Raw genomic sequence first — 26,299 nt, forward strand, 5'->3', positions numbered from 1 at the left:
GCTTTTTGCTGCTGAAAGTCTGTAGTTCATTCCCTGGTGCAAAACTGCAGGGTCTGTATATGGAAACACAGAATAGCTACAATTCCTGTAATGTTCATTTATGAGGGTTGCCAGATTAGTTGAAGAGGAAGAGTAGCCACTGGCAGCCATAATGCCTGAGCGCTGAAGGCCCAAACTACGCTGCTCTGGATGTAGTACTTCCTGGCACTGGCTTTTGGTCAGGAGAAGACAAAAAGAAGTCAGTGGGGTTTGTGCTCTGAGTCACTAAGGTGCTCTGAGTCCCCATAATTTGCAATTCCTTGGGGCCCCAAACCTACGGGTACTTTACCAAAACAATCCCCTCTTCCCCTCCTGAATCATGAAGGCTTTGAAGCTTGGGCTTCTCTGTAGTCTAAATACACAGCCAGGCGGTAGTGGATTGTGAAATTGGAAAGAGTCTAATACCCGGGGCCTGATGATGCACATTAGGCAAAATCCCCATCAAATCCAAAGGGAGGCCTGCCTCAGTAAGGAACACAGCATGAGGCCCTATAGCTTCATTTTTATTCCTTGTGTGTTAATATACCTGCCACACATCACGCAGGAGCCTGTAGCATGCTTCAAATAGTTTCATATCTCTTTTGCACAGCTGCTGTTTGTCTTGACTATCAGTAGAACACATACATTTCTAAATCAACAGAGGGAGCTAGCACTTCAAAGCTGGGCTGTCAGCAGAGAACAAAACTCATTGGCTACATTCCCTTTGCAGAAAGAGAGAGAGAGAGAGAGATATGCCTTCCGAATCTCCCATCGCAACAGAGCGAGGACAGCAAATCTCTGCTGCTCCCGAGTTCCTCTATTCTGCTGCGGCACAGATACCCAGCACGAGCAGCTACCTTCTTAATCAGTGTGGATGTTACCAGGTGAGAATTTTCTGAATACTTTGTTTCAACTTTGCAGGAGGTCAGACTAAATGATCATATTGGTCCCTGCTGGCCTTAGAATCGATGTATCTATTAAACCGCCACTTGAGCTTATGCGCAAATAAATTTGTTAGTCTCTAAGGTGCCACAAGTACTCCTTTTCTTTTTTGCAGACTAACACGGCTGCTACTCTGAAACCTGACACTTGGGAGGCTGTCAGTTTATGCTGTAATCATGATTTTGTTACTTGTTCTGATCTTCCTCTTTGTACTAGGTATTTCTGTCTGATTTACTATCAGAAAACACTTACCAAGATTCTAAACTCAAGTCCATGGGCAAGTGGTATTTTGAAAGACCATTATGATCTCTCTGCCTGAGTGAAATGATTGGATTTGAAGTAGGAGTTGTTGCTATATTGGGCTATTGTTTTATTAGAGGCTTTTAAGAAAGAAAAAGTTTTAAAACAGGAGAATCTAGATGGAAAATGTTAGAGTCTAGACTGCTTTGCAATACAGTGCTCTAGTGAGTGGCATTTTTAGCAGTCCAACTGTACCTCTATGCCTGTTTACTCTAGTTGTCTAATTTAATTTGTATTTCAGTTAGAAATAGAGCCATGTTTGCTGGCTGGGGCGTGCAGCCTGAAATCAAGAGATGCTTGGGGAATGCAGGGTTTACATAAGTCAGATTCCCAGAAACAAAGGACTCTTGTGCAGCCCTTTAGTCCCTTCCGTATATGTTGCAGATTTTTTTTAGGATTCAACTCCAATCCAGAGGCAAAGGTGAAAACCATCGGTGGTGCATGAACCACTGGCTCAGGGAGGCTAGCCCCCAGTCCAGCCCCTTCTGCCCAAGCCCCCACCCCTTCCATGCCCCCCGCTGGAGCCCAGAGCCACCCCCTGCCCCCCACCGTGGCCACTGGCCCATGCCCAGCCCAGCCCCCTCCAGCCCCAGAGCACTGGGAGGGCAGGCAGCATGGCCCCAGCCTCCCCCACAGCATCCCCCCCCAGGCCCAGAGCACCAGGTGGGCAGGCAGCGTGGCCCCAGTCCCTGAGTGCCTGGAGGGCAGATGGCACAGCCCCAGCCCTAGCCCTAGCTGGGACCACGGCACAGGGGAAGATGAGCAGCAGAGCTGGGACAGGGAGGAGGACTGGGAGGGGGGGCAGAGCATGGATGGGACATGCCTGGCTGTTTGGGGAGGCTTAGCCTTCCCCAGCCTATGATACCCGACACCCATGGTGAAAACACTCCTAGCGCCTGATCCAAAACTTATTGCAGTCAATGGAAATACCCCCATTGGCTTCAACGGGTTATGAATCAGGACCCAAGAGAGTGACATGAGTGGCAAAATGGCAATAGATGTTGTTCTCCTTCTATGTTACAGCCCTTTCCCCTGGCCTTTGTCTGTATTGCTCGTTAGATTGTAAGCTCTTGGCAGTATGGACTGTCTGCTACTCTCTATTTGAGCAACTTTTGAGCAACAGGGATCTATCTAGGCACTACTGTAATAAACACAATTATTAACAATAAGAAATAATGGTGCAGGCAAGACTTATGATAGTAAGGGAGTGCTAAGTTATAATTCCATGTGTGATGCATGAAGCAATGCCTGTGAATAGGTGATAGAGCCTTGAAATCCTTTGGGGGAGGATGTAGGACATAAATATAAGGTCACCCTATTGTTCCTTATTTTCCTTGAACTACTTTTTCCATCATGGTCAGTGGAGGAAGAGATGTTGTGAACCCAAGAGATACGGATTTTATTCCTGGCTCTACTACACACGCCAGGCTGATGGGCATGTGAACCTGGGTAGAATGAAACTCATGTCCTCTGGATAGTGGACAAATCATTTCTCACCTCCCTGTCCCTGAGTTCCCGCCTCTGTGGAATGAGGGTAACAATTCTTCTTACCTCAAAGAAGTGTTGTGAGAGTAAATGTCTTGGAAGTGCCCCTCCAATGGAAGGTGCTATAGAAATGCAAAGTATTAAAAATACTGGACTTTTAACACAACAGAATGCGTTGCAGAGCCTTCTGATACACTCCATGATAACTTTCTTTCTCTCCATCTTACAAGCTCTCTGTCACAGATCTACAGGGTGCGCTCTGTCTCTGACCTTTGTATAGCCCCTCTGGGAGCATCCCCCTCTTAGGGTATGTCTACATTGCAATCAGGAGGTGCAAATGCAGCATGTATATACATATCTGAGCTAGTTTTGATCTAGCTAGTTCGAAGCTAGCTTGAGTAACAATAGCAGCAAAAAGAAAAGGAGTACTTGTGGCACCTTAGAGACTAACAAATTTATTTGAGCATAAGCTTTCGTGAGCTATAGCATCCAATGAAGTGAGCTGTAGCTCATGAAAGCTTATGCTCAAATAAAATTGTTAGTCTCTAATGTGCCACAAGTCCTCCTGTTCTTTTTGTGAATACAGACTAACACGGCTACTACTCTAAAAATAGCAGCAAAGCTGCAGCAGCTCAGTCAGGAGCATGGGCTAGCCCTGGGTATGTATCTGAGGAAGTAATCCAGAGGTGTTTACACATGCTCCAATCACAAAGCTAACTAGGGTACCTCTACATGTGCTGCTATCACACTTCCCAATTGCTTTGCAAACGTACTGTTGGTGATAGTCCTGGGTCTCCATTTTTTACAAGGGGAAGACATGTGTCCCAGCTATCCTAAGATGGGGCCTTAGCTCCAACAATCCTATTTCTCACCATGCCTCTTTCAGCAGGTCCAAATGAACCTGGACCCCCACTGGAGACTTACCCTTTTGGGAGCTATGCAAACAGCAGATGGCTGCAGGAACACAGGACAGCCTTCTCAAAAACCAGATGTCATCTGTTAGTCACCTGGAATACAGTATTGAGGGTCATTAGGTTAGAATGATAATGCAAGGCCTACAGAGCCACATGCAAGCTGGCAGCACGACCTGCCTGTCTTGCTCAGACATCCACAATTTCATCCCTGCCCTGGTACGGTAGGATCTTCCGTTCTATGGTCTCAAGTCCTAGTCATGCAGTTTTCACATGTCCTGCCCCCCCCGAGGCCAATAGTTGTGAAAAATCAGTGGTCTGATGGTTGGCCTCCATTGTATCTACAAGGGAGCTGCATTCACAGGCTGTTTGCAGTGTTGTTGTAGTTGTTGTAATATCCTGCTGCTCTCAGGATATTAGAGACAATGTGGGTGAGGTCGTATCTTTAATTGGACCAGCTTCTATTGGTGAAAGAAAAGCTTTTGAGCTACACAGAGCACTTCTTCAGGTCGTGACTCGCACCCAATCACTGCCTTCCTTTCTCCACCATCCCAGAAAGGAAATTAACCCCTTTACACCCAGGTGGTAACAATACAAAAGCAAATGGGGGGAAACTGAGACATATGTATGCTTCCTAGAAATAATATGGACATTTTCCACATTCTCCACTCACTCAAAGACTGAATTATCCAAACACCTAATCTGTCAAAGAAAAGAAAGGTAGAAAGAAAGAGAGAGAGAGAGAGAAGGAAAGGGAGGGCGGGGGGGGGAATCTAGATTAAAGGTTAACATCGCTTTTAAGCCAAATCAGAGTCAAGAACACCAACTCTTACACATGTGATTGAATATCGCAATTAGACACTCCTACATGTTTGTCTTATAGAACATTCCACTTTATTGCTGCTTTAATTTCCTCCGATCAAGCGGAGAAAAGAGATTGAAGTTCCTTTTACTTTATTTTTGATTAAAACTTTTTTTTTGGGTTCTTGAGGGCAGCAACTTCTGACCCAACTGATAAAATGAATAAAGATGGAAAAAAATAGCCCTCCTCCATACCGCACTGGGGCACCTGTGCACATGCTGTTCCTCAGCAATAAATGCTACTCAAACAACATGATAAGCTTGCCATACCATTTTATTTACATGGTAATATTCCAAGGATTGCTTTTCCGCAGTACTCAAACTCACAAGCCTGTTTGGGTAGCAGTTATTGCAGAGTAAAGATTTATGGAATCAGTAAATAATGGCTTTTGGTGAGTATATATTTACCTTGCATGTTATGAGCCTCAATACTCCACGTAGCAGCGTGCTTGTTCAGGTGAGCTCCCTGTGGGCGTGATGTCTGCTCCTTCCTTGCTTGGATGCATCAGAGGATTTGGACTCCAGCGCAGGACCATGGCACTGGCTCTGTGGACGATAGGGGTAAATGCCTGCAAAAATGGAATGCACAGTCCTGTGCAAAGCCGGAGTAAAAGGGACTTGCTCTGGGGTCGGGGGGAAGGGCTGTGGGTGGGGTATCAGCAGAGTTGGGCTACGGACACTACTGGAGCCCATGGCTGAGATTTCCATTGACTCTTAATGGGCGTTGTGTGCCCAGCTCCTCTTTGACAATAGGTTGCAATAGTAGTCAAGGACCACTGTGCCCTGTCTATGCAGTTATTACAATGCTGGGCCACCCTTGACTAGGGACTTTCCATTGTGCCAAATTATGTTGTGGTTTCACAATGGGAACTAATATAAACCTAGAACTGAGTGGGAAATTCCAAGATCTCGACAATTGTTGTCATTCCAAATCAGGATAAAAAGTCAAAATATCATTTTTTTCACATAATGGAAGGTCATTTCAACATTGAACTGTGTCTGCCTGAGTAGCTGCCTTGCATCATGGGAGTTGTAGTTTGAGTTACACATACCCCCATTTTTCTTCTATAGACAGGGCTCCCCAGCTGGAATATATTTCCAATGATGCACCCTGATGAGAGCATCCACCATCGGGGGGGGATGGGGGGACTGCTGTGTATCATGGGATATGTACTGCAGCCATGGAGCCTAGCCCATAGAGGAGAGTGGGGGAATAATGCACCTGAATTTAAACTCCCAGGAGGCACTGCAACAGCTCAAGCAGAAAAAGGTTAATGTCGAATTGACCCAAAATGAAATGTTTGTATTTGGTTGGACAAAGGAATGCTTCAATTTGAGCTGGCCCATCCTGAAACAAAATATTTCATTTTGGTGTTTCCTAATAGAACATTGAAAAATTCTGGCAAAATTGAAATTTTCCCACAGAAATTTGCAAAGGAGAGAATGAAATCGGCTATGCAGCTCTTGTTACTACTGACAAGATTCCAATTATCTACGCAACTCTCTGAAAAATATACCTTTATTGGCTTCTTTTTATTACTTCTGTAAATAACAATGGGAATGACAAGAAAAATCTAATGTATATTGTTCCTTCAAATGTACTAATCTGATGGGAACTCAAGCTGTGCCAAAAATTAATTTCACCTTTGAATAAAGGATTTAGGGTCTGAATTTCAGAAGTGCCAAGCAGCCAAACTGCTGGAGTCAATAGGAACAGTGCATACTCAGCACCTCTGAAAATCAGGTTTTTATTGTCTAAATTTATTTGAAAATAAAGTATTGGTTGGATTAATAATAAAAAAATCCCTTCAGCATCCCATTAGTTCATTAATCCCCCCTCTCTTTCTTTCTGACTTCACTTGTGGTCAATTTTCCTTTGCAGCATCCAAAACTGACTAACAACCTTTTACCAGGCTGTGTGAAAAAAATATTCGTAATTCATTCGGATTTTGTGACACGGCAATTTCAGTCTTTGTGAAACTCTCACAAAATTGATGATTTGATACTAGACCCTGCACAAATTAAAGGCCATTTCTGCAGTTGGAATAAATCACATAGTCCTTTTGACTTTGGTGGAGCCAGGCCAGTTTACACCAGGTGAGGATTTGGGTGTGAATAGTTGTAAGGTGCTGCTGTCCAGTTCAAACTGGAGATAGGGGGTGTTAAGAATGCAATAGTGTGTTACATTCATGGACAATTCATGCCACATGTTTTTTTGACTCCACTTGATGGAGTTTGCACCTCTTGGTTTTCACTTCAACTACTAGAGTGAAATATGGCCAAAGCCAAATAATTCAGCCTGGTTTGGCATTGGAACTTTGCAACTCCAATGAGTTTCATGTGGTTTTCACCCCAAACTATCATTTGACCCTGGCTTACTTGAAGTGAAACTCTGTAGTTCTACGGACTTTCAGGAAATTATTTTGGTTTAACCTCCCTGCTGGCCCATTCAATCACAACACTACTGACTCCAGTGGAATTGAACCTGCTTACTCCAGTAGTGCATTTGGTCCCATTTCACTGTCCAGCAAACTACTCCAGTTTATGGTCTAATGCAATGAACCAAAGGAAGATGGAAAAGTGTACATGGAGGAAGAAAATGCTCATCACCCCCAGAAAATTCTGTTTGTTTAATTTAGCTAGAAGAGATGAACTAATCTCTCTCTTTCCTTTGCAGGCATTTCCAGAGTCTCTACATAACTGAACAGAAGAACTTATGGTAGGGCCCTGAAGACTCAGATCCTACTTGTTTCCCTGCATATTTCTGGGCTCTCTTTCTGATTCCAGCATGAGCAAGACTGAAGATCTTAATATGGTCCCTCGCTTTCCATTCAATAAGAATTGGAGTTTAGAGCTAGGCTTCCTCACACATATTCCAGGTCACTGCAGAAACACAACTGACCTTACTGGCTTTTTAGTTACTTCATATAGCTTAGAAACCATCCTAGGCATCCTGGGAAACATTTGCCTGATTAGTGTCATAGTCAGGCAGAAGGAGAAGGCCAACGTCACCAGCATATTCATTACCAACTTGATAGTCTCTGACTTGTTCATGAGCATCGTCTGCCTGCCTTTCACCGTCGTCTACACCCTGATGGACTACTGGATATTTGGTGAGGTCATGTGCAAAATGACTTCCTTCATTCAGTGCACTTCTGTGAGTGTGTCAATTCTCTCCCTTGTCCTCATTGGTCTGGAAAGACACCAGCTCATCATAAACCCAACTGGCTGGAGGCCAAGCATCCCCCAAGCCTATCTAGGGATTGTAGTCATTTGGACATTAGCTTGCCTTATGTCCCTGCCCTTTCTGACGACCTCCATCTTGACATATGACTTGTACAAGCAGTTCTCCTATATTACAGATTCTTCTGCCGACAAGGCCATATGCATGGACTCATGGCCTTCTGACCAGCACCGACTCATCTACACCACTGCCTTGCTGCTGTTCCAGTACTGCATCCCTCTCTTCTTTATCTTGGTTTGCTACCTGCGTATCTATTTACGCCTGCAGAAGAGAAAGGACATGTTTGAGAAGAGTGCATACAGTGGCCGGGTGGTTCAGCTGAGGAGGATAAACATTTTGTTAGTATCCATGGTGGTTGCCTTTGCTGTTTGCTGGTTACCATTGCATGTTTTCAATAGCATTGAGGACTGGGATTACAAAGCCATTCCCCCTTGCCACCACAACCTTATTTTCTCATTGTGCCATCTAGTAGCCATGGCTTCCACCTGTGTCAACCCTGTTATCTATGGGTTCCTAAACAATAACTTCAAAAAAGAAGTGAAGTCGCTGATACTGAGCTGCCAGCGTAATTCATCGACGGAAAAATATGAACATTTACCTTTATCATCCATGCAGACTGAAGTCTCCAAAGGCTCCATGAGGTTGAGCTGTAGACATAATTCCATCTAGTCACCAGGGAACATCTTCTGAAGTCTCCACTGAAGAGACTTCAGGGTGGTTGTTACACATGGATGATAAAAGCAATTGATGGCATCATAGTCTGACTCCAACAGCTGCTGTCCAGTTTTAGGAAGAACAGTCATTGACTACAAGGAAAGATAATCACTATAGATAAGTGAGGAAGATTAAAGGAGATATCAAATTGTATGTATTGGTGAGGTGGCGCAGCTCTGAAAACAGACTTCACGCAAACAGGACATGTGCACAAGAAGTTGCTTTGTTTCTAACTACTTAATAGACATCTATGGTTGCACACAGACAGCAGGGTCATCAGCTAAGCTGCACACCATTATCACTGAGGGTTTAACCTGGGAATTCCAACTCAAACACTTGAGTTAGTGGAAATTCTCCTCTGTCAGTATTAGTAAGAAATGTACATGAGATAGGCTGACCACTAAGTTTATGAACAGAATTATAAGACAGGGTTGGCTGCAATAGCAGGGGCCTGGACTCAGTGACCAGGAGGTTCCTTCCAGCCCTAGATCCTCTCTGCCTACATTCCTCTAGAAATGTGGGTATATATAATGTGTACATTACTGACCCCCTCTCATCCACTATTAGGAAACACTCACCTTCTCAGCTGATTAGGTTCACAGTAGTTCACATCCAGCAGATCTGTAACATATCTGTAACTACTTACATGCAGACATTGGTGGCTGTTAAACCTGCCCATGCAGCATGGGGATACAACCATGAACCTGTCACTTCAAAAACCCCACAGGCTTCTACCACTTGAGCTTCAAGGAAATCTCTAAAAAAGGAAAAGGAGTACTTGTGGCACCTTAGAGACTAACAAATTTATTTGAGCATAAGCTTTCGTGAGCTACAGCTCACAAATCTCTGTTCATGCTAGGGCTTCTCGTGTACCCTCTTTTGGCCAGCTTCTTGATGACAATATTCCAGAAAACTACACCACATGGCACACTGAACTAGCACAAACCAGAACCATTGCTCAATAACAAGGTGCATCGAGAACTAGCACCATCTATGGATGACAGACAGCAGTTGGAGGTGTTACGCTATTTGTTGCCTCTGTTACCTTTCATAGAGACTATGCAGATCACTTCCCTTTTCAGATGATGCAAAACCAAACAATCCCAGATTTACATGGGAACTTGGTCAGATTGACTTGACTGTCATTCTTCTAGCTGTAGATCCTACGCCTCCATGCTACTAAAGGTACAGTCACAGATGCTGGTACTTTAAGATGTTTAGATCATTGGCGTCTTTGACAGATCTCAAACGGGGGATTGAGGTGACACTCACACCTGTTCTTTGCTTAGCATCTCACTCTGCTCACAGGCTCTCTCATGTGCAAAGACCAAATGGCTGGGGAGAAAGGCTTCTGATGTAGAAATGCCAGCTGTAACGAACAGTGACACTTCCAGTGGAGTGAAGCACATTTTGAAAACAGGCACCAAGGCTTCAGGTTTACCCCAGAAGCGAAAGAACCTTGGAAGGAGTGATGCCAAAACTGTGAAAAGTCTACGGAAGACCAATGAAAATACATGAAGGGGATTGAATCACACACATTAAATCCAAGTCACATGTAAATCAAGTGTGTTGTCAATTGTGTCATGAAAGTGAGCTTTGTGCTTTCTCACTTCAGTGATATTTTTTACCCTTTGTCTGGGCAACTTACCTGCAAACCATAAGAAACATAATACTCATTCTCTTTAGAAAAAAACATTACATCATACTTCTGAAGTCTGAGTTCCTCTCTTTATCAAGACATTGCTCTGCAGCTACTGCTGGGAAACCAAGATGGAAGTCAATATTAGGCACTGTTGAAAGTGAAGGCAAATCAGAAAGGAGACCAACACTTTCATATAAAAGATACTAGTCAGTTTTAAAGACCTAAATGGGGTCATGTTTTGTCATGACTTGACATCCTGTGCAATCTCATCCTAATCAGTGGGCTTGCACATGGTGGAAGGTATTAAATACATAGATACTAGGAATACAATAGCTAGATAGCTATCTTGCTAGGCAAAGTGGTAGGTCAGAGCAGAATTTGACCCATGCATATTCTCCCTCAGACCCCAGCATATGGGGCAGATTTTGTGACTGCAGTGTAGCTGTAGCCATGTCAGTCCAGGGTATTAGAGAGACAAGATGGGTGAGGTCATATCATTTGTTGGACCAACTTCTGTTGGTGACAGAGACAAGTTCTGGAGCCACACAGAGCTCTTCTCCAGGTCAGATGTTGTGAAGACAGCAGCTAAACCATCTCATGCTACAAAGTAGCAAGATTTATTAATATTCAGTGGGCTAGATCCTCAGGTGATGTAAATGGGAGCAGCCCTGCTGAATTAAATGGAGGCAAGTTACATCATCTGAGAATCTCACTCATTGACGTAAATGGAAGTTGAGGATGCTCATCAGCTTACGGACTTAGACCCCAAGTTCTTGACCATGCCAGAACTGTCTATTGGCAGCTATCTTTTCAATTCCCTTCAGAAATCTGCATGCTGAGGTCAGATGATCTATGCATGATTTCATTTTGTATCTTTACATATTGATCTGACACACATTTCTGCTCCTTCCCGATGAGCTTTTTGCAGTCTTCTTCAGATATTAGTTTCCATGACGATGAGGAGAATTTGTTTCTCTTGATTAGTGTGTAGAAGATGCCACTTCTGGGCTAGAGTTAGAGTCCACTAGAAGACTTTGTACCCTTATAGACCAAGTGGGCTCTAGGCCATATCCCTAGATCAATATTGGTACAGTAACTGAAACCAGAATGGTCCTACCAATCAGTGCTGAGAAGCACAAAATATATTCATTCTGACTGACCTCCTTGACTTACAGGAACTTTGCATAAACTGTGTTTTATTCAAGGGCTTAAGTAAGATTTGAGTAGAGCACAGGTCTTGCACTGGGCTTCTTCCTAGAGATGAGTTTCTCCCAATTAGCCTTGAGTAATTCTGCTTGTTTCCTGCACTTGTTAGAATTCTAATATTTAATTAACAGCTGCATGTCGAGCTCTGATCACACATCAGCAAAGAAGATATCTAATCTGTACCCCTTTGTAAATAGATGATCTTGTACTCACCAGTCTGTTAAAGGGAACAACACAATTAGTTGTGGAAGTTTTGCTTCTAAGCAGAGTGCATGTACATAAGGCTTGTGTTTGTCACTGATTAGCATGAAAAGCTCCAAGAACATAATGCTAAATAAAGCCTATTTGACAGAGAATTTATTATATGGCTGTAACTGTGATACATCAGTGAGCTATTTACATTGTACAGCATCATCAAGTTCAAGCTGCATTCTTGATGGGTGGAGTTAGCTGTTGGGTCTGATTCTTCTTTGCCCTGCACTTTGTGCAGTCATTTATACCTGTGAGTGCAAAGTGTATGTAAAAGGCTAACAGATCAGAGGGGGTAGCATAAGCCATGATAACACACTGCGATTTTGTCCCACTCTGGTGGCTAGATGAAGCATAGAGGTCTATGAGTCTGCTCTGAGCTAATGGACTTGGACCCAGATCCTCAAAGGCATTTAGGCTCCTAGTTTCCTTGGTCCTTTAGCTCAACCAATAGCAGTGAATGCTTTTTGCTGCAGAGGTCCTGGGTTCAGTCCCCAAAACCATCCTCTGACTTGGAGTGTCATTACAGCAGTGTTTTAGCTGACGCTGCACAGGTGTAAATGACTAACGAAGTTCAGGGTAATGTATCATTGGGCCCTATTATGTTTGCTGTGTATTGTAGTGATGCTTTGGGAAATTATTACCAGCTTTATTACTGTGAGAATGGGGAGGACCTGTGTACATGCCTTACTAAGTAACCATGAGCTCTTATTATTGTCATCTTTGTCCATCCTGTCCATTTGCCTCACTTTGTCTTTTTATGTCCCCGCTTGTTGTGGCACAATGAATATAAATTGTAAGCTCGTCAGGGCAAGAATATTATCTTTACTTGTGTCTGAGCGATGCCTGGCACAATGTGGGGACCTCAAAATAACAAATAAAATAATAATATTGGCTAAATCACTTGCTCTCTGTGTGCCTCACTTTGTCCATCTGTAAAATGGGGATAATACTACTTACTTCATAAGTGACTAATAACTGCTTTGAGATCCTTGTATTAATTAAGGGGAAATGTTATATATGGAAAGTGCCATTCATGTGCAGAGTATTCTGACTGATTAATTATAGCTAACTACCAACAGTGTGCATGACGCTGTATGAGAACCTCAGAAGGATGGTCCCTGCATCATCTCTGCAGCTTAGAGTCCCACTGCTAATGCTGCTGGAAAAGTGGCAGTAGCAGCTATTTAAAAGGTTTGCACACAGCAGCACTGATACAGATCACAGGCTGCTGGCTTCATCAAGGCCTTCATAGAAAATCAGTGAGGGGAGAAGCTAAGTAAATTCAGGGGAAGAAAACACCCAAAAGTCAGGGTGCTGGAACCAGTGGGTGTGCGGGGGAGAGGGGGAACTCACCAGAGTGCCCCCTCCATCCAAGAGGCAAATGCTGTTGGCTGCTGTTGTGGTTTTCCAGCAGTGTGCAGCTTTCGTGGCCCAGGTCATCTCTCAAGTTCAGTCCCCTGTCTAGGGTAACAGGAGTCCAGTCAGAAGATCATCTAAACAAATGGTTTTCTGCTCCTGTTGGCCTCCTCTTCAGCCTGCCATCTGGGCTCAGCTCTCAGACCCTTCTGGGCTACCTTTAGGTCCTTCCCTGCGCTGCTACAGAGCACCAATTCCCTGGCTGCTTTCCCTGGTGTCCCTCTTGCAGTCCATCACTCGCTGAAGTTCCCTGCTCTTCACCCTACTTGTGGGCCTCGCTTGTTCTTCTTTGCTTCTTTAGCTGAGCACTGCCCCCAGGCTTTCCCACTGGACGCTCTTTATCTTCCCAGATTCTCACTGCCTGCCCTCCCAGGGGACTCCCTACAGATCCTACCTTTGGGCCTCCTGCAAGAGCCCAGCCTGCTCCCTGTTAGTTCTTTTCTTTTAACTGAGTGCTCGCAACCCTTTTTATGAGGCCCAGATGTTCATCAGACTATGACCTGAGCACCTTAGTCCCGCCCCCTCCAGCTGGAGGCAGTTAATTATGGCACAGTGGGGCTGGCCCCATTTTCCCTTCAGGGGGCTAGTCACCCTGTGGCAGGGAGGAATAGGCAAAGGTAGCTGTATGCCACTTTTCTGACTTTTTGGAACCTGCAGTATCTCAGGCTCTGTTCAGTCCCCAATGCAACTTAGAGCAGCCTCAGGGTTGCTACATTGTGCCTAGCTGCTTATGGCTATTGGGGTCATTCTAGCAGCCAGGGATTGCCACATCTTGAGAACTCACCCCTATTCTGCTACACCAGCCAAGCAGGGCAATCCCCTGGGAGCCTGTGAAGCTGGCAGCACAAAGAGGCTTGAAATCCGTCCTAGGATGGTCATCTGAACCTCTTCGGGCCTCTCATGATGTGTCTGTGGCTACTGCTTCTGGGGGTGCTTTGAATACCCTAATTCATAAAGATGACAAGATTGAGATGTGCACTTTGTTATGTTATGTTTTTCTGCTAGACAACACCCACTAGGTCTATGAATCATAACTGTTTCATTGTGTTCCTAATAGTCAGCAATCATGCAACCCAGTCCCAGTGGAGAGATTATTTAGTAGTTGCCTGGTATGGAACTAAACCTCAGTATTTTCTGCTGGACTGAAATCGATAAAATTGTACAGGCCAGTCTGAATGTTTACAAAAGTTGTCCAGCTGAATGATTTATATCATTAGTCATATACAGTAGGAAATGTGTTTTCCCCTGGCTATTACAACACAGGATAATTGTTTTAGTAATAACAAGTAAGCCACAGGATATATGCACATGTGTAGCCCTACACACTTATATGTAAAAAGTAATGGGTTAAGTCACTTAAGCAGAAGTGTAGAAATAATAATAATATGAATATCTTTTACATATGATTATGAATAAAGATTTGCTATCTTGTAGTGGACTAGATGGACTTTTGGTCTGACCCAGTATATCCGTTCTCATGTTCTTATGTACATTCATAGCCTGTTTCTACTAGGTTCAAGATTAAATGTCTGGCAGCGGACACACGCTTTGTTACATGGTAGCAAATGGAATGCAGAACTTTAAAGTTTATTATTTGAAAGTCAGAAATAATCTCTGGCAGCTCAAATTCCAGGTAAACATCTCTGTATCCTTAGAATACACCAGCTTTAGTTCAAGTCTAATTAACTCCCCTGGCCAGAACATGGTGATAAAAAGGCTTCCTGCGAACTACAGCTGGGTTAATGGTGCCCACAATCATTCATGACCATTTGTGTTGGTTACACTTTCTAATACAGTAGTTGTAATGACAGTGTAATTACACTGTGTTTATGATTTTTTTACAGCAATTACCATTAATTCATGTACCTGGAAGGTTAACTAAATGCTTCTGGGTAATTGTAGTGTAACATACTGGGATTTTTTAATTTTGGACTTTGGCGTCCAAATCAGCGCATTTTAAAAGGAGACACTGGTTGAAATTCACTGGTCCATGCTAGATGATCCTGGTGGTCTCTTGTGGTCTTAAAACGTGTGGATCTATGACAATCTCTTGTCTCTAACTGAATCTTTCTTTCTCTTTTAGTAAACACAAAAATAGCTCCGTACCTTGCAAGAAATCCCCAGATGTATTTACACTCAAATACTGGGTCAAGTTCAGGTTTCAGTTACATGGAGGAAATCCAATATAACTCCAATAAGTCAGTGGAACTACTGTCTTGGCCCTGTAAAGAGAGCATTTGACCTGCAGTAGCAACCACTGAAGAGATCTAGCAAGAATATGTTTACAATGATCATGACCATTTATTAGAACAATATGGCTGAGACACTCAGAGCTGCCTAAGGGATTTGGATACTCATTTCCCTTTAAATCTCAGCCTATATCAAATTCCATGTTAGACAGACAGCTAAACTGTTGCAATTATAAAAAAAAATCCTCACATAATAGGTAAAAATTACACAATGTTCATGTCACATAAATTCCACAGTGACAAACACCAAATATGTCATAACAAGTACACATGTCCTTTGAAGTACAATAATATCACTCCAGACAACATAAATTAATCTTCTGGAGTCTCCTGTTTTATTAAGGTAGCAATTGGCAAATCTACTTCCTCTTTCTTAGGGACACCCTAAGGGGCATGGTCTTACTGAGAAGGTTAAGGGGTGACTTGATTACAGTCTGGGGAAAAATATTTAATAATGGGTTCTTCAATCTAGTAGAGAAAGGTCTAACAAGACCCAATGGCTGGAAGTTGAAGCTAGACAAATTCAGAATAGAAATAAGACCTACATTTTTAGTGGTGAGTGTAATTAACCATTGGAACAATTTACCAAGGGTGCGATGGATTCTCCATCACTGACAATTTTTAAATCAAGACTGGATGTTTTCCTAAAAGATCTGCTCTTGGAATTATTGTGGGGCAGTTCTCTGGCCTGTGTTAAACAGGAGAGGTCAGATTAGATGTCCGAATTAGCCCTGCGGCCTTGGAATCTATGCATCTAGGAGATGATTGTGTCCTCTATGCATATGCCTGCATGGAAAGTTTTGCATTAATGTAATTGCGTTCCATATCTGGGTGACTGGCTGCTGCTGGCCAGATGGAGGATCACTAGCAATAGAGCTCACCTATTAGTATTCCCTTGAGCTCTGGAGGGAACCCACCGTGAGCAGAATCAGAAGGCAGGTGCTTTGCCACTATAATAAATAATAATAATAATAATTAATAGTAATAAGCATCATGTCCAGAAGTAAGGTCTTGATCCTGCACATGCTTAATTCTATGCACTGTGAGTAGGTCCATTGATTTCAATGTCTTTGCAGGATCGGGCCCTCAGTGTTTCCTGGATTGGGTCCCTAGACGGAAAGCTTGTCTGGCAGAACACTATTCACTTCTACAGTTTTCTATAAATCACAAGGGGAACAGCAACAATAAATAGGATACTCTTATTATTACAAATCTAGCCAGGTTTCGAGCCTCTCTCACAATTTGGCCCAATAAATAGTATTTTAGAAATATTTCTAGTTTTTAGTTTGACCATCTCCCAGTAAGTAGTAAGAAAGAAACAAAGTCCATCATTCAGCAAAAAGGTTGAACAGAATCAATCAAGTGTTCCCTAGAAAATAATAATGTGACACACAAATAAGGTAGCACAACTTCAGCCAATTGACTGTACTATAGTTTGTATGTTTAAAAGGGTAAACAGTTGCTTTCATTGGAAACAAAATCATAAAGAAATTGGGAGACATTTATAATATTGCAGGATAAAAGGGATCTAAATGCAGTCATGTCCGTGGATTTTAAATAAATGGCATGGTTTTGTGCACTGTAGCACAGCTAATCCTCATTCCCTTTAATACAATAAAATGGAATTTGCTTTCTGATTATTGCTATCTTAAGTAAATATTCATTTTTACAAACACAAGTCATTACAAAAGCAATAGTTGAAAAAAAAGACACATTTGGTTACGTTTTGCTTTAGGATTAGTTAAGTGTAAGACACCAATTTAAGATCCTGTAAAAGACTCTCCTGTATCCAGGAGATTACACGGGGTTGCTTATTAGCTTTTTAGACCAGGAAACAAATGAATTGATGCGGTTGCTATGATTCCACCATCAGCTGGGCTGGCTGTGTTTGTGTTGATCTCAATAGTCTATTATTGCTAATAGGGAATGGAAATTTGCACTGGCCTAGTTACCTCGAAATATCCTTGTGACAAATCCCCATTTAACACTGAGAATAAAAAGGTGAGACACTGCAAGCCATCTACATCATAGGCTGCAATTCCCTCTGTCTCTTTCAGAGGAAAGGATGCCAACAATGAAAAAGCTGAAGAACATTTATTTTTGCAGCTAAATAAATACCACAAATATTGCTAGCAATACTTTCAATAAATATCAATAAAGCCAAGAAATAATAGCAAATAATAATAAATAATAATATTCACTCTTCATAGACCATTTTTTAATTCATAGATATTATCTTGGTTTTAAAAGTGGATAGCTATTATCTCCATTTTACAGATGGGGAAACTGAGGCACACAAAGGCTAGGTCAAAGCTGCATAATCAAATTCAGGTGTCTGTTTTTCTGTGTTAGTCTCTACAGGGATGCACCTCTGCAGTCAGTTCTGTTTCACTGTCAGGCACCAGGGACCCTTTGGATACCATTCTGGGGTGCATGGTCAGCTAGGGCATTGAGAACCAGCATGACTGGGTTCTGTTCCCAGCTCTGTCACTGTGCCCTCAGCTCAGTCCCTCAGGCCCACACCCTCAGAGGTACTTAGTTGTTGCTCTGCGCAGCATTGCAATGCCTAACCCTCCTGACCCCTCAGCCCCAAGCGAGGCGTTCCATACAATGCATGGGGAGAGTTAGGCGCCTAAGGAAGGAATCCCCAGAAGCCAGCAAATTGAGTGGGGAGCCACTGAAACAAGCCAGGAGTGAAAGGCTGAGCAGAAGCACTTAGACACCTGAGTGGCTGACTTGGTTTGCCTGGCTGATGGGTCAGAGGGAGGTAACCTCAGCCACGACCTCTCTCCCAGAGTTTGGGACCTAAGTGGCTAACCTGGTTTATGCAGTCCATGTCCTAGCAGCTGAAACAGTCTCTCTTGGTCTATCTCTTGCTTGTGTTTGAGACCTTTCATGCTCACCTTACGTTTCCCTGTGCCCCGAGCTCTCCTTTGTGGAAGTGTCGTGCAGTTTCCCTGTGCTCCCATTCTTCCTGGTGACTGGCATCTGGCCCTCCTGCTGTAGGATCTGAAGGGTACCAGGCCTTAGGCCTGGTCATAGCACACCTACAGGATCGGGCCCCATTGGGAAGTTAGGCATTCCCCTGCCTAGTTTAAAATTCTGGCTTCAGGGCCTCTGAGGCTTGCCCTGGAGCAAGGGCTCTGAGCAGCTCATTAGCTATAGGGTAGCATAGGGTGCTCTGAAAATCCTGACTGGTGGAAGGTTAGTACACATCTACACTGCAATAAAAGACCCACAGCATGGCCGTGGCTGCCCCGGGTCAGCTGATTCAGGCTCACTGGGCTCAGGCTGCAGGACTATGAAATTGCAGGGTAGATGTTCAGGCTTGGGCTGGAGCCTGGGGTCTGAGATCACACAAGAGGGGAGAGTCTCAGAGACTTGGGCTCCAGCCTGAGCACAAACATCCACACTGCAATTGTTAGCCCCACAAGGCTGAGTCAATTGATCCAGGCTTGGAGACAGAGCCATGGATTTTCTATTGCAGTGCAGACGTACCCTAAGGTACAGGGTTAGGCGTCAGCTGAGTTCTGGCTTTGAAAATATCAGGTGAGCCTACACAGTGGACTTAGGTGCCTAAAGAGGCAGACAGGCACTTAAATACCTTTAAGGCTCTGAGCCTTCAGTCTCTCTGTTTCAGTTTCCCCAGTATAATTGGTACTGAAAAGAGGAGACAATTGAATGCACATTTTGGGTTTTCAAATCACTGATCTGTTTGGAATGAACCTCACTATGCTAGCCCTTGCCTCCTCATGGCACTGCGGTGCAAAAATGCTTCAGCTTCAATAATTCCCAGACACCGACTCTCCCTAGCCACTTTAAAGATGGGACCATCCTTCATTTCTCTGTTGCTTGCTCTACTCCCTCAAAATAAAACCAGACAAGGGCCATCTCGAAATTAAAAGAAAAAATACCATACACGTTCCCCCTCTGCATATGCACTCTATTGAATAACTTCAAGGTGGACAAAAAGCTTAGGAACAGCATGACAATGTCTTGTGTATCTTAGCAACTGGAAGCTGTCCTGTTGGCTGAAAACCCATCCTACTTAGAGCAGCGAAAGAAAGAAAGGAAGAAAGAAAGAAAGAAAGTTGCAAAAATGTCACCAATCTTTTCTACCCCTCACTTCTCATTCATCGAAATTTCGAAAGATTTTCAATTTTCTGGCCAGCTTTATTCCCACCCAACATGCATTCTGATGGACCTTTCCTCTGCCTCTTGTTCCATCCATGTTTCAAGTGTGTGCTGCTCTCAGGCCAGGTGTCTCACGCATTTCAGACTACAGAGCAGGGCACTGAAAGCCCAGATCTGAGAGCCCAGATCTTTCAGCCAGCTTAGCTCCTGTGGAGTCAACAGAGGTCTGATACTAGCACTTTCCTTGTTGGGTGGAGTCTTGGCCACATGTTGCCCTCAAGTCTGTGGTGCAGATTCCCTTGTGGGGTGGTCTCTCTTCCTGTCCCAGTGAACTAGATTTCTCTCTCCACTGCATGGGCTCCTGATGAGCACATGTGCAGACCCCCCAGCACTGATGTCAGATTCACTGACAAGTCAGATACCCCAACTCCAGCACCTACCATGGCATCAGAATTCAAAGGGGAATGGAGGAGCTGGAAAGAAAAGGACTGAATTATGTCCTTGGGGCCTGATCCAAAGTCCATTGAAGTCAATGCAAAGACTCCCATTGATGTCAATGGGCTTTGGATCAGAGAAGTTCAGAGGCAGAGCTATGCAGGGAATGGGGATGGATGCTCAGTAGGCACAATGCTGGGTCAAGGGGCAATGTCCCATGGGAGCTGGGGCAGGGAGAGAGTGGGGAGCAGGAGCACTTTCTCCATGGCTAGCAAGATGCAGCAAGCTGCCTCCCTGCCTCCTCCTTTCCTTCCTGGCCAGTGCTTGCTAGAACTTTCTCAGCCTAGCCAGCTGCCTAGGACTACAGACTGAGTAGCTCTTTCAGGAAGATTCCCAGAGTCTCACAGCAAGGCAGAGAAGTCTCAGGGGAAGATTTGTTGCTGTCCGAAGGCCTGGCACCCAAGTGACCTAGGACATACAGTTTGGGACCTGTGGGCTCAGTAATGTTCAGAAGAGAGACCAGGGCCAAACCCGACAGCCCCAATCCAAACTTGGGCACAGTGCAGATCTGGATTCCAATGTTGCAGCTGGGAGCCATGGAAGAATGGTAGTGATCCTTTCAGTCCTTCCTGCCCTCAGGATAATCCCATATCCCCCTGGTTGGAATCACCTTGACTGGAGACTGCTGCAGGCTATACATTGGCCCTCAGTAGACTCTCTTCTTTTTAGTAAATTCAAAGTTCACACCCCTATGGATTCTTCTTATTCAAATTACTTTAGTGCCCAGAGACCCCCTTAGGAATCAGACCACCATTATACTAGGTGTTGTACAGAGATAGAATGAAAAGATGGTCCCTCCCCCAAAAGAATTTAAACATTTTAATCCCACCTGATTTCTGAGTTGGTTTGAGCCAGCCCTCCCTGGGATCTCCCTTCTTTCAAAACCCTGAAGATCCAGGAACCATGGTTCTTCCTCCTCCCTCCACCCCCAATCCATGAGAGCAAGTGGGGTTCGTGAACTGGAAGTACAGTGGGTACTAAACTAAGTTTTTTCACAGTCATTCACTATTATCCATCCAAACAACGGAGAGGCAGTGTGATCTAGTGGATAGGGTACTGCATGGAACTTGGCGGGAGTAGCACAGGTTGCAGGAGAGAAGGCTTTAGAGAAGGGACCAGAAGGCCAGTCCGTTTGCACATGGCTGGAATGCCAACTGCAGTTGCAGCATCCCTGTAAATAGTTCTCATAAAGCCACAGTTTAGTTTGACAAGCATGGAATCCTTTCACATTATCCCCCAGCATACAATACATAAAACACTGTGCTGGCAGTCTGGAGACATAGATTCGATGGCTCTGACTGACTTGCTATGTGACGCTGAACAAAACACTTAGTTGTGCCTCACTTTTTCTCTCCCTCTTTGCAGATTGTAAACTTGTCTATGCAGATCGTAAACTTGTCTGGGCAGTTGCTGTCCCTTCCTCTGTTAGGAAAACGATGGGGAAAAAAGAAGACATAAAATCTTCAGCATACAGGGCCAGATCCTCAGTTAGCATCAATCAATATTGCAGCATTGAAGCCAATGGGGCTATGCTGATTTACACCAGATGAGGATCTGAGCCATTCTTATTATTTCTGTGCACAAACAAAAGGGAAGGCTGTATAGAGCCCAGAGACACACTGTGAATGGGAGCCAGCAGGGAGCTATAGAAATGTTAGCCCATCGTTTATATTTAGTTTTATTTTTAGCCCTGCAATTTCCCCCTCATTGGCCATTAAAACCTGCCAGAAGCACAGACACAATACAAAAAACAACAACATTGAGTGACTGGAGCCTGCCTGGGAGCTATGGCAGCATGGAGGGCAGTGGACTTGGAGATGGATAGAACTGGGAAGGAGAGCATCTCCACCTACAAAGGCCTGGGACACTAATGCCTGAATTAGCTGGATGTTTTGTCCCATCGAGATCTGAGTGAAAAATACAAGGAAGAAGACATGGCATGTGCCCGTCACTCTGGAGCCCTGGTCTCTAGGTGCACCCCAATACCAATAATAAATAATATGGAGGGTAAGAGGGAAGATGTGTTGGGGGAAAGGAGAAAATGAAGACAAAATGAATGTCTATGTGGCCAGAGAGCCAGACCCCCAGCTGGTGTGAATTGGCATAGCATCATTGACTTCAATAGAGCTACACGGAGTTGCTCGGGTTGAATATCTGACCCAGATGGTTTAAATTAATGGAGATGGGGATCCATCTGGCCATCCATTTGCAGGGGACTGTCCCACCTGCTCCAAATGCAGCCCACACACCCTGGGCTTTAAAGACTAACGGATTTATTTGAGCATAAGCTTTTGTGGGTGAAAAACCCACTTCTTCAGATGCATGGGGTGAAAAGTACAGATACAGGCATAAATATAGTGGCACATGAAGAGAAGGGAGTTACCTTACAAGTGGAGAACCAGTGTTGACAAGGCCAATTTAGTCAGCGTGGATGTGGTCCACTCCCAATAATTGATGGTGAGGTGTCAATACCAAGAGAGGGAAAATTGCTTTTGTAGTGAGCCAGCCACTCCCAGTCCCTATTCAAGCCCAAACTGATGGTGTTACTTTTGCAAATGAATTTTAGTTCTGCTGTTTCTCTTTGTAGTCTGTTTCTGAAGTTTTTTTTGTTCAAGTATAGCTGCTTTTAAATCTGTTATAGAATGTCCAGGAAGACTGAAGTGTTCTCCTACTGGCTTTTGTATGTTACCATTCCTGATGTCCGATTTGGTCCATTTATTCTTTTACGTAGAGACTGTCTGGTTTGGCCAATGTACATGGCAGAGGGGCATTGCTGGTACATGATGGCATATATCACATTGGTAGATGTGCAGGTGAACGAGCCTCTTATGGTGTGGCTGATGTGATTAGGTCCTATGATGGTGACCCTTGAATAGATATGGGGACAGAGTAGGCAACGGGGTTTGTTACAGGGATTGGTTCCTGGGTTAGTGTTTCTGTGGTGTGTAGTTGCTGGTGAGTATTTGCTTCAGGTTGGGGGGGCTGTCTGTAAGAGAGGACTGGCCTGCCTCCCAAGGTCTATGAGAGTGAGGGATCATTTCCAGGATAGGTTGTAGATCACTGATGATGTGTTGGAGAGGTTTTAGCTGGGGGCTGTACGTGATGGCCAGTGGTGTTCTGTTACTTTCCTCGTTGGGCCTGTCCTATAGTAGATGACTTCGGTACCCGTCTTGCTTTGTCAATCTGTTTCATCACTTCCCCAGGTGGGTATTGTAGTTTTAAGAATGCTTCATAAAGATCTTGTAGGTGTTTGTCTTTGTCTGAGGGATTGGAGCAAATGTAGTTGTATCTTAGGGCTTGGCTGTAGAAAACTGATTATGTGATGTGTCCTGGATGAAAGCTGGAGGCATGTAGGTAAGTATAGCGGTCAGTAGGTTTCCGTATAGGGTGGTGTTTATGTGACCATCACTTATTTGCACTGTAGTGTCCAGGAAGTGGCTCTTGTGTGGACTGGTCCAGGCTGAGGTTGATGGGGGGGTGGAAATTGTTGAAATCCATGTGGAATTCTTCAAGGGTTTTTTACCCATGAAAGCTTATGCCCAAAAAAATCTGTTAGTCTTTAAGGTGCTCCCGAACTCCTCATTGTTTTTGTGAATACAGACTAACACAGCTACCCCTCTGGTACCCTGGGCTTACTTCACAAAAGGACTTAGGTGCCTGCTACTTTAGGAACCTAAATCCCAGAATCAGGCCCCACTGGGATTCAGCTGCTGCCAGATCCTGTAGATGCCTGACGTCCTTTAGTGCCATGATTCTGCCTCTCGGCACATGCACTTCAGCCCCACTCGAGGCGTCCAGACTCCTAAGCCCCAGAGCAATTCCTGAACTAGAGGAAGATAGGCATTCCTCTACCTAGCTCACCTGATCCAGTAAGCATGCTCAGAGCTCACCTCCCAGACCGGACCTCGTAGACAAACTCAAACTTAACATGGTGGCGGAGATGACTTCTAGCCCTGTGGTGAGGGTACTCACATGGGATGTGATGTGACCCATCCTCATTCTCTCCTGTTAGAGCTGTTTCCACTGTGGAAATGCAATTTAAAGTGTCATTGGAGCAGAAGCCTGCATCCCAGGTCTCCCACCTCTCAGCAAGTGCTCTAATCACCAGCCACAGAGTCATTCTCACACTTGCTTTCTCGACCGCTCTCTCCGGCCCAGTGATTCTTTTGTTATTGATCATGCGTGGGATCCGCAGTTGTGGGCTGGGTTTATTAGCAAAAAAAAAGGGATGTGAGGTGGGAGGGGTTCACGCAGGAATTCTAACTAGCCCCCTCCTCCCAGTGGCCAGAGACACTTCTCACCACCCCCACAAAGCATCCGTGTGTGTTCCCCTGACCCCCCAGAACCTGCCAGCCCTAATGATGGAAGAAAGTGAAGATGACCAGGAGTGGCAATGGGTAATCAAGGGGAAAAACCTTTTAGTGACCCTGAACAATGCTGGCTTGACAGTCCTGGAGACAGGATGCTTTTGTTTATCTGTCTGTGGTACCCCATTATTACCATATTAGCTCAGCACCTCCCCTCTCTAAGGTAGTTATCTTTCCAACACCATCACCTTCTTCCATCCTTAGGAGTGGCCATGCGGGGTGCTATTATCTCCAGTGTACAGATGGGAAACTGATGCACAGAGGGGATAAGTGACAACCCAAGAAGCCTGAAGCAGATCAGGGACTTGAACCCCAGTCCTAGGCTAGTGCTTTAACTACTTGAACCAGCCTGCCTTTACCTTGCTCACAGACTGGTGCCTGCCAGTTTACAATCTAGAATTCAGTCTAGACACCAGGAGTGTGAGGATTACAAAGACAAGGTGGCAGTACAAGGTGACATTAATAAGACTGTGCAGTGACACTGTTAGCCCAGGTGCATTTCTCGGGGAGCCATCTGACTTTGTAATTAACTGAGCTGGAGTTAGTTGACGTCTTGTGGGCTTTGTGGCAGTAATGAACCCTCCAGTCCCCCAAGAATGCATTCCTGTGCAATGCTTTCTGGATATATTTCCAATGTGACTATTCCTATTCTGTTAACTATGCGATCTCCTTTACCTAACTGGGAAAGGAATAGCTGACTTAACATGCACTGTCTAGATTAAGAGGTGGGCAAACTTTTTGGCCCAAGGGCCACATCGGGATTGCAAAACGGTATGGAGGGCCGGGTAGGGAAGGCTGTGCCTCCCTAAACAGCTGGCCCCTGCCCCCTATCCTCCCCCTCCCCGCCCCCCTCAGAACCCCTGACCCATCCAACCCCCCTGCTCCTTGTCCCCTGACCACCCCCTCCTGGGACCCCCCCACCCCTAACCACCCCCCTGGAACCCCAAACCCTATCCAACTCCCTCTGCTCCCTGTCCCCTGACTGCCCCGCCCCCTATCCACACCCCTGTCCCCTGACAGGCGCCCTGGGACTCCCACGCCTATCCAACCCCCCCACTCCCTGTCCCCCCCGACACCCCACCCCCATCCAACCCCCCTGTTCCCTGTCTCCTGACTGCCCCCCCGAACCTCCACCCCATCCAACCGCCCCCTGTCCCCTGACTGCCCCCCGGGGCCTCCTGCCCCTTATCCAATCCTCCCCCTCCCCCCACCCCCTTACCACACCACTCAGAGCAGCAGGACAGACTTATTTGAAAGCCTGGGAGGTGGGTGGGCACAAGCCGTGCTGCCCACACGGTGGCATTGCTACGGGGAAGGGGGGACAGCAGGAGAGGGGCTGGGGGTAGCCTCCCCGGCTGGGCAGGATGGTCCCACAGGCCGGATGTGGCCCACAGGCGGTAGTTTGCCCACGTCAGTCTAGATCCATAGGAACAGTACTTAAGAAGTACTGTTGAATAGCAATAACTGTCTGCATCTTTTAATTAAAAACAGAGTGCAGTTATGTCTGTTTTTACTGGGCCATATTCTGACCTCAGCTCCACCAGTGTGAATCTATACAAGGAAGTTGATGGACTTACACGGGTGTCAATAAGATCAGGCTCTTACTCAAGTGAAGAATTGCTGATTCATTTTATTGGCCGAGGGCCAGCAGCGTAAAGCAGTGTACCTACACTGATTTCAATAGAACTACACTGATTTACATCAGCTGAGGTTCTGTCCCCAATTCAGACTCGTTGGCTCCAAATCTCTCAAAGCTCTTTGAAATTCCAACCTGCATGGTAGCTTGGGTGCTGGTCAAATTATGGCTTTTGTTTCATGTGGCATGTGCTGGTTAATAACACGGACTCCATGTTTCTAAAACTAACCTGGCTCTTTATTAAGAGAACTACTTACAAAGGTGCTGCAACTGCAGCTAACATTCCAGCCATGTGCACACAGACTGGCTTTCTAGTGCCTCCTCCAAACTCTGTCCTCTCACCATCTGTGCTCCTCCTTCCGAGTTCCATGCAGGTTGCTCCAGCTATCGTTGCCCATCTTGGATCATGTTAGCTCACTGGGTCATA

General features: G+C 44.9%; 1 protein-coding gene across 1 annotated transcript; it reads left to right on the plus strand.

Moving 5' to 3' along the window:
* The first annotated feature begins 728 nt into the window (after positions 1–728).
* Positions 729–12,475, plus strand: LOC119858773 (neuropeptide Y receptor type 4-2-like). Its single transcript, XM_038410128.2, has 2 exons — positions 729–902; positions 7,195–12,475. The coding sequence occupies exon 2, from the start codon at positions 7,306–7,308 to the stop codon at positions 8,428–8,430; it is 1,125 nt and encodes a 374-aa protein (XP_038266056.1). The 5' UTR covers positions 729–902; positions 7,195–7,305; the 3' UTR covers positions 8,431–12,475.
* Positions 12,476–26,299: the final 13,824 nt, after the last annotated feature.

This window comes from Dermochelys coriacea, chromosome 7 (assembly GCF_009764565.3).
Source record: "Dermochelys coriacea isolate rDerCor1 chromosome 7, rDerCor1.pri.v4, whole genome shotgun sequence".
NCBI classification, from domain to species: domain Eukaryota; kingdom Metazoa; phylum Chordata; order Testudines; family Dermochelyidae; genus Dermochelys; species Dermochelys coriacea.

Coding starts and splice junctions, on each gene's coding strand:
- LOC119858773 (XM_038410128.2), top strand. CDS start 7,306: ATGAGCAAGACTGAAGATCTTAATATGGTCCCTCGCTTTCCATTCAAT.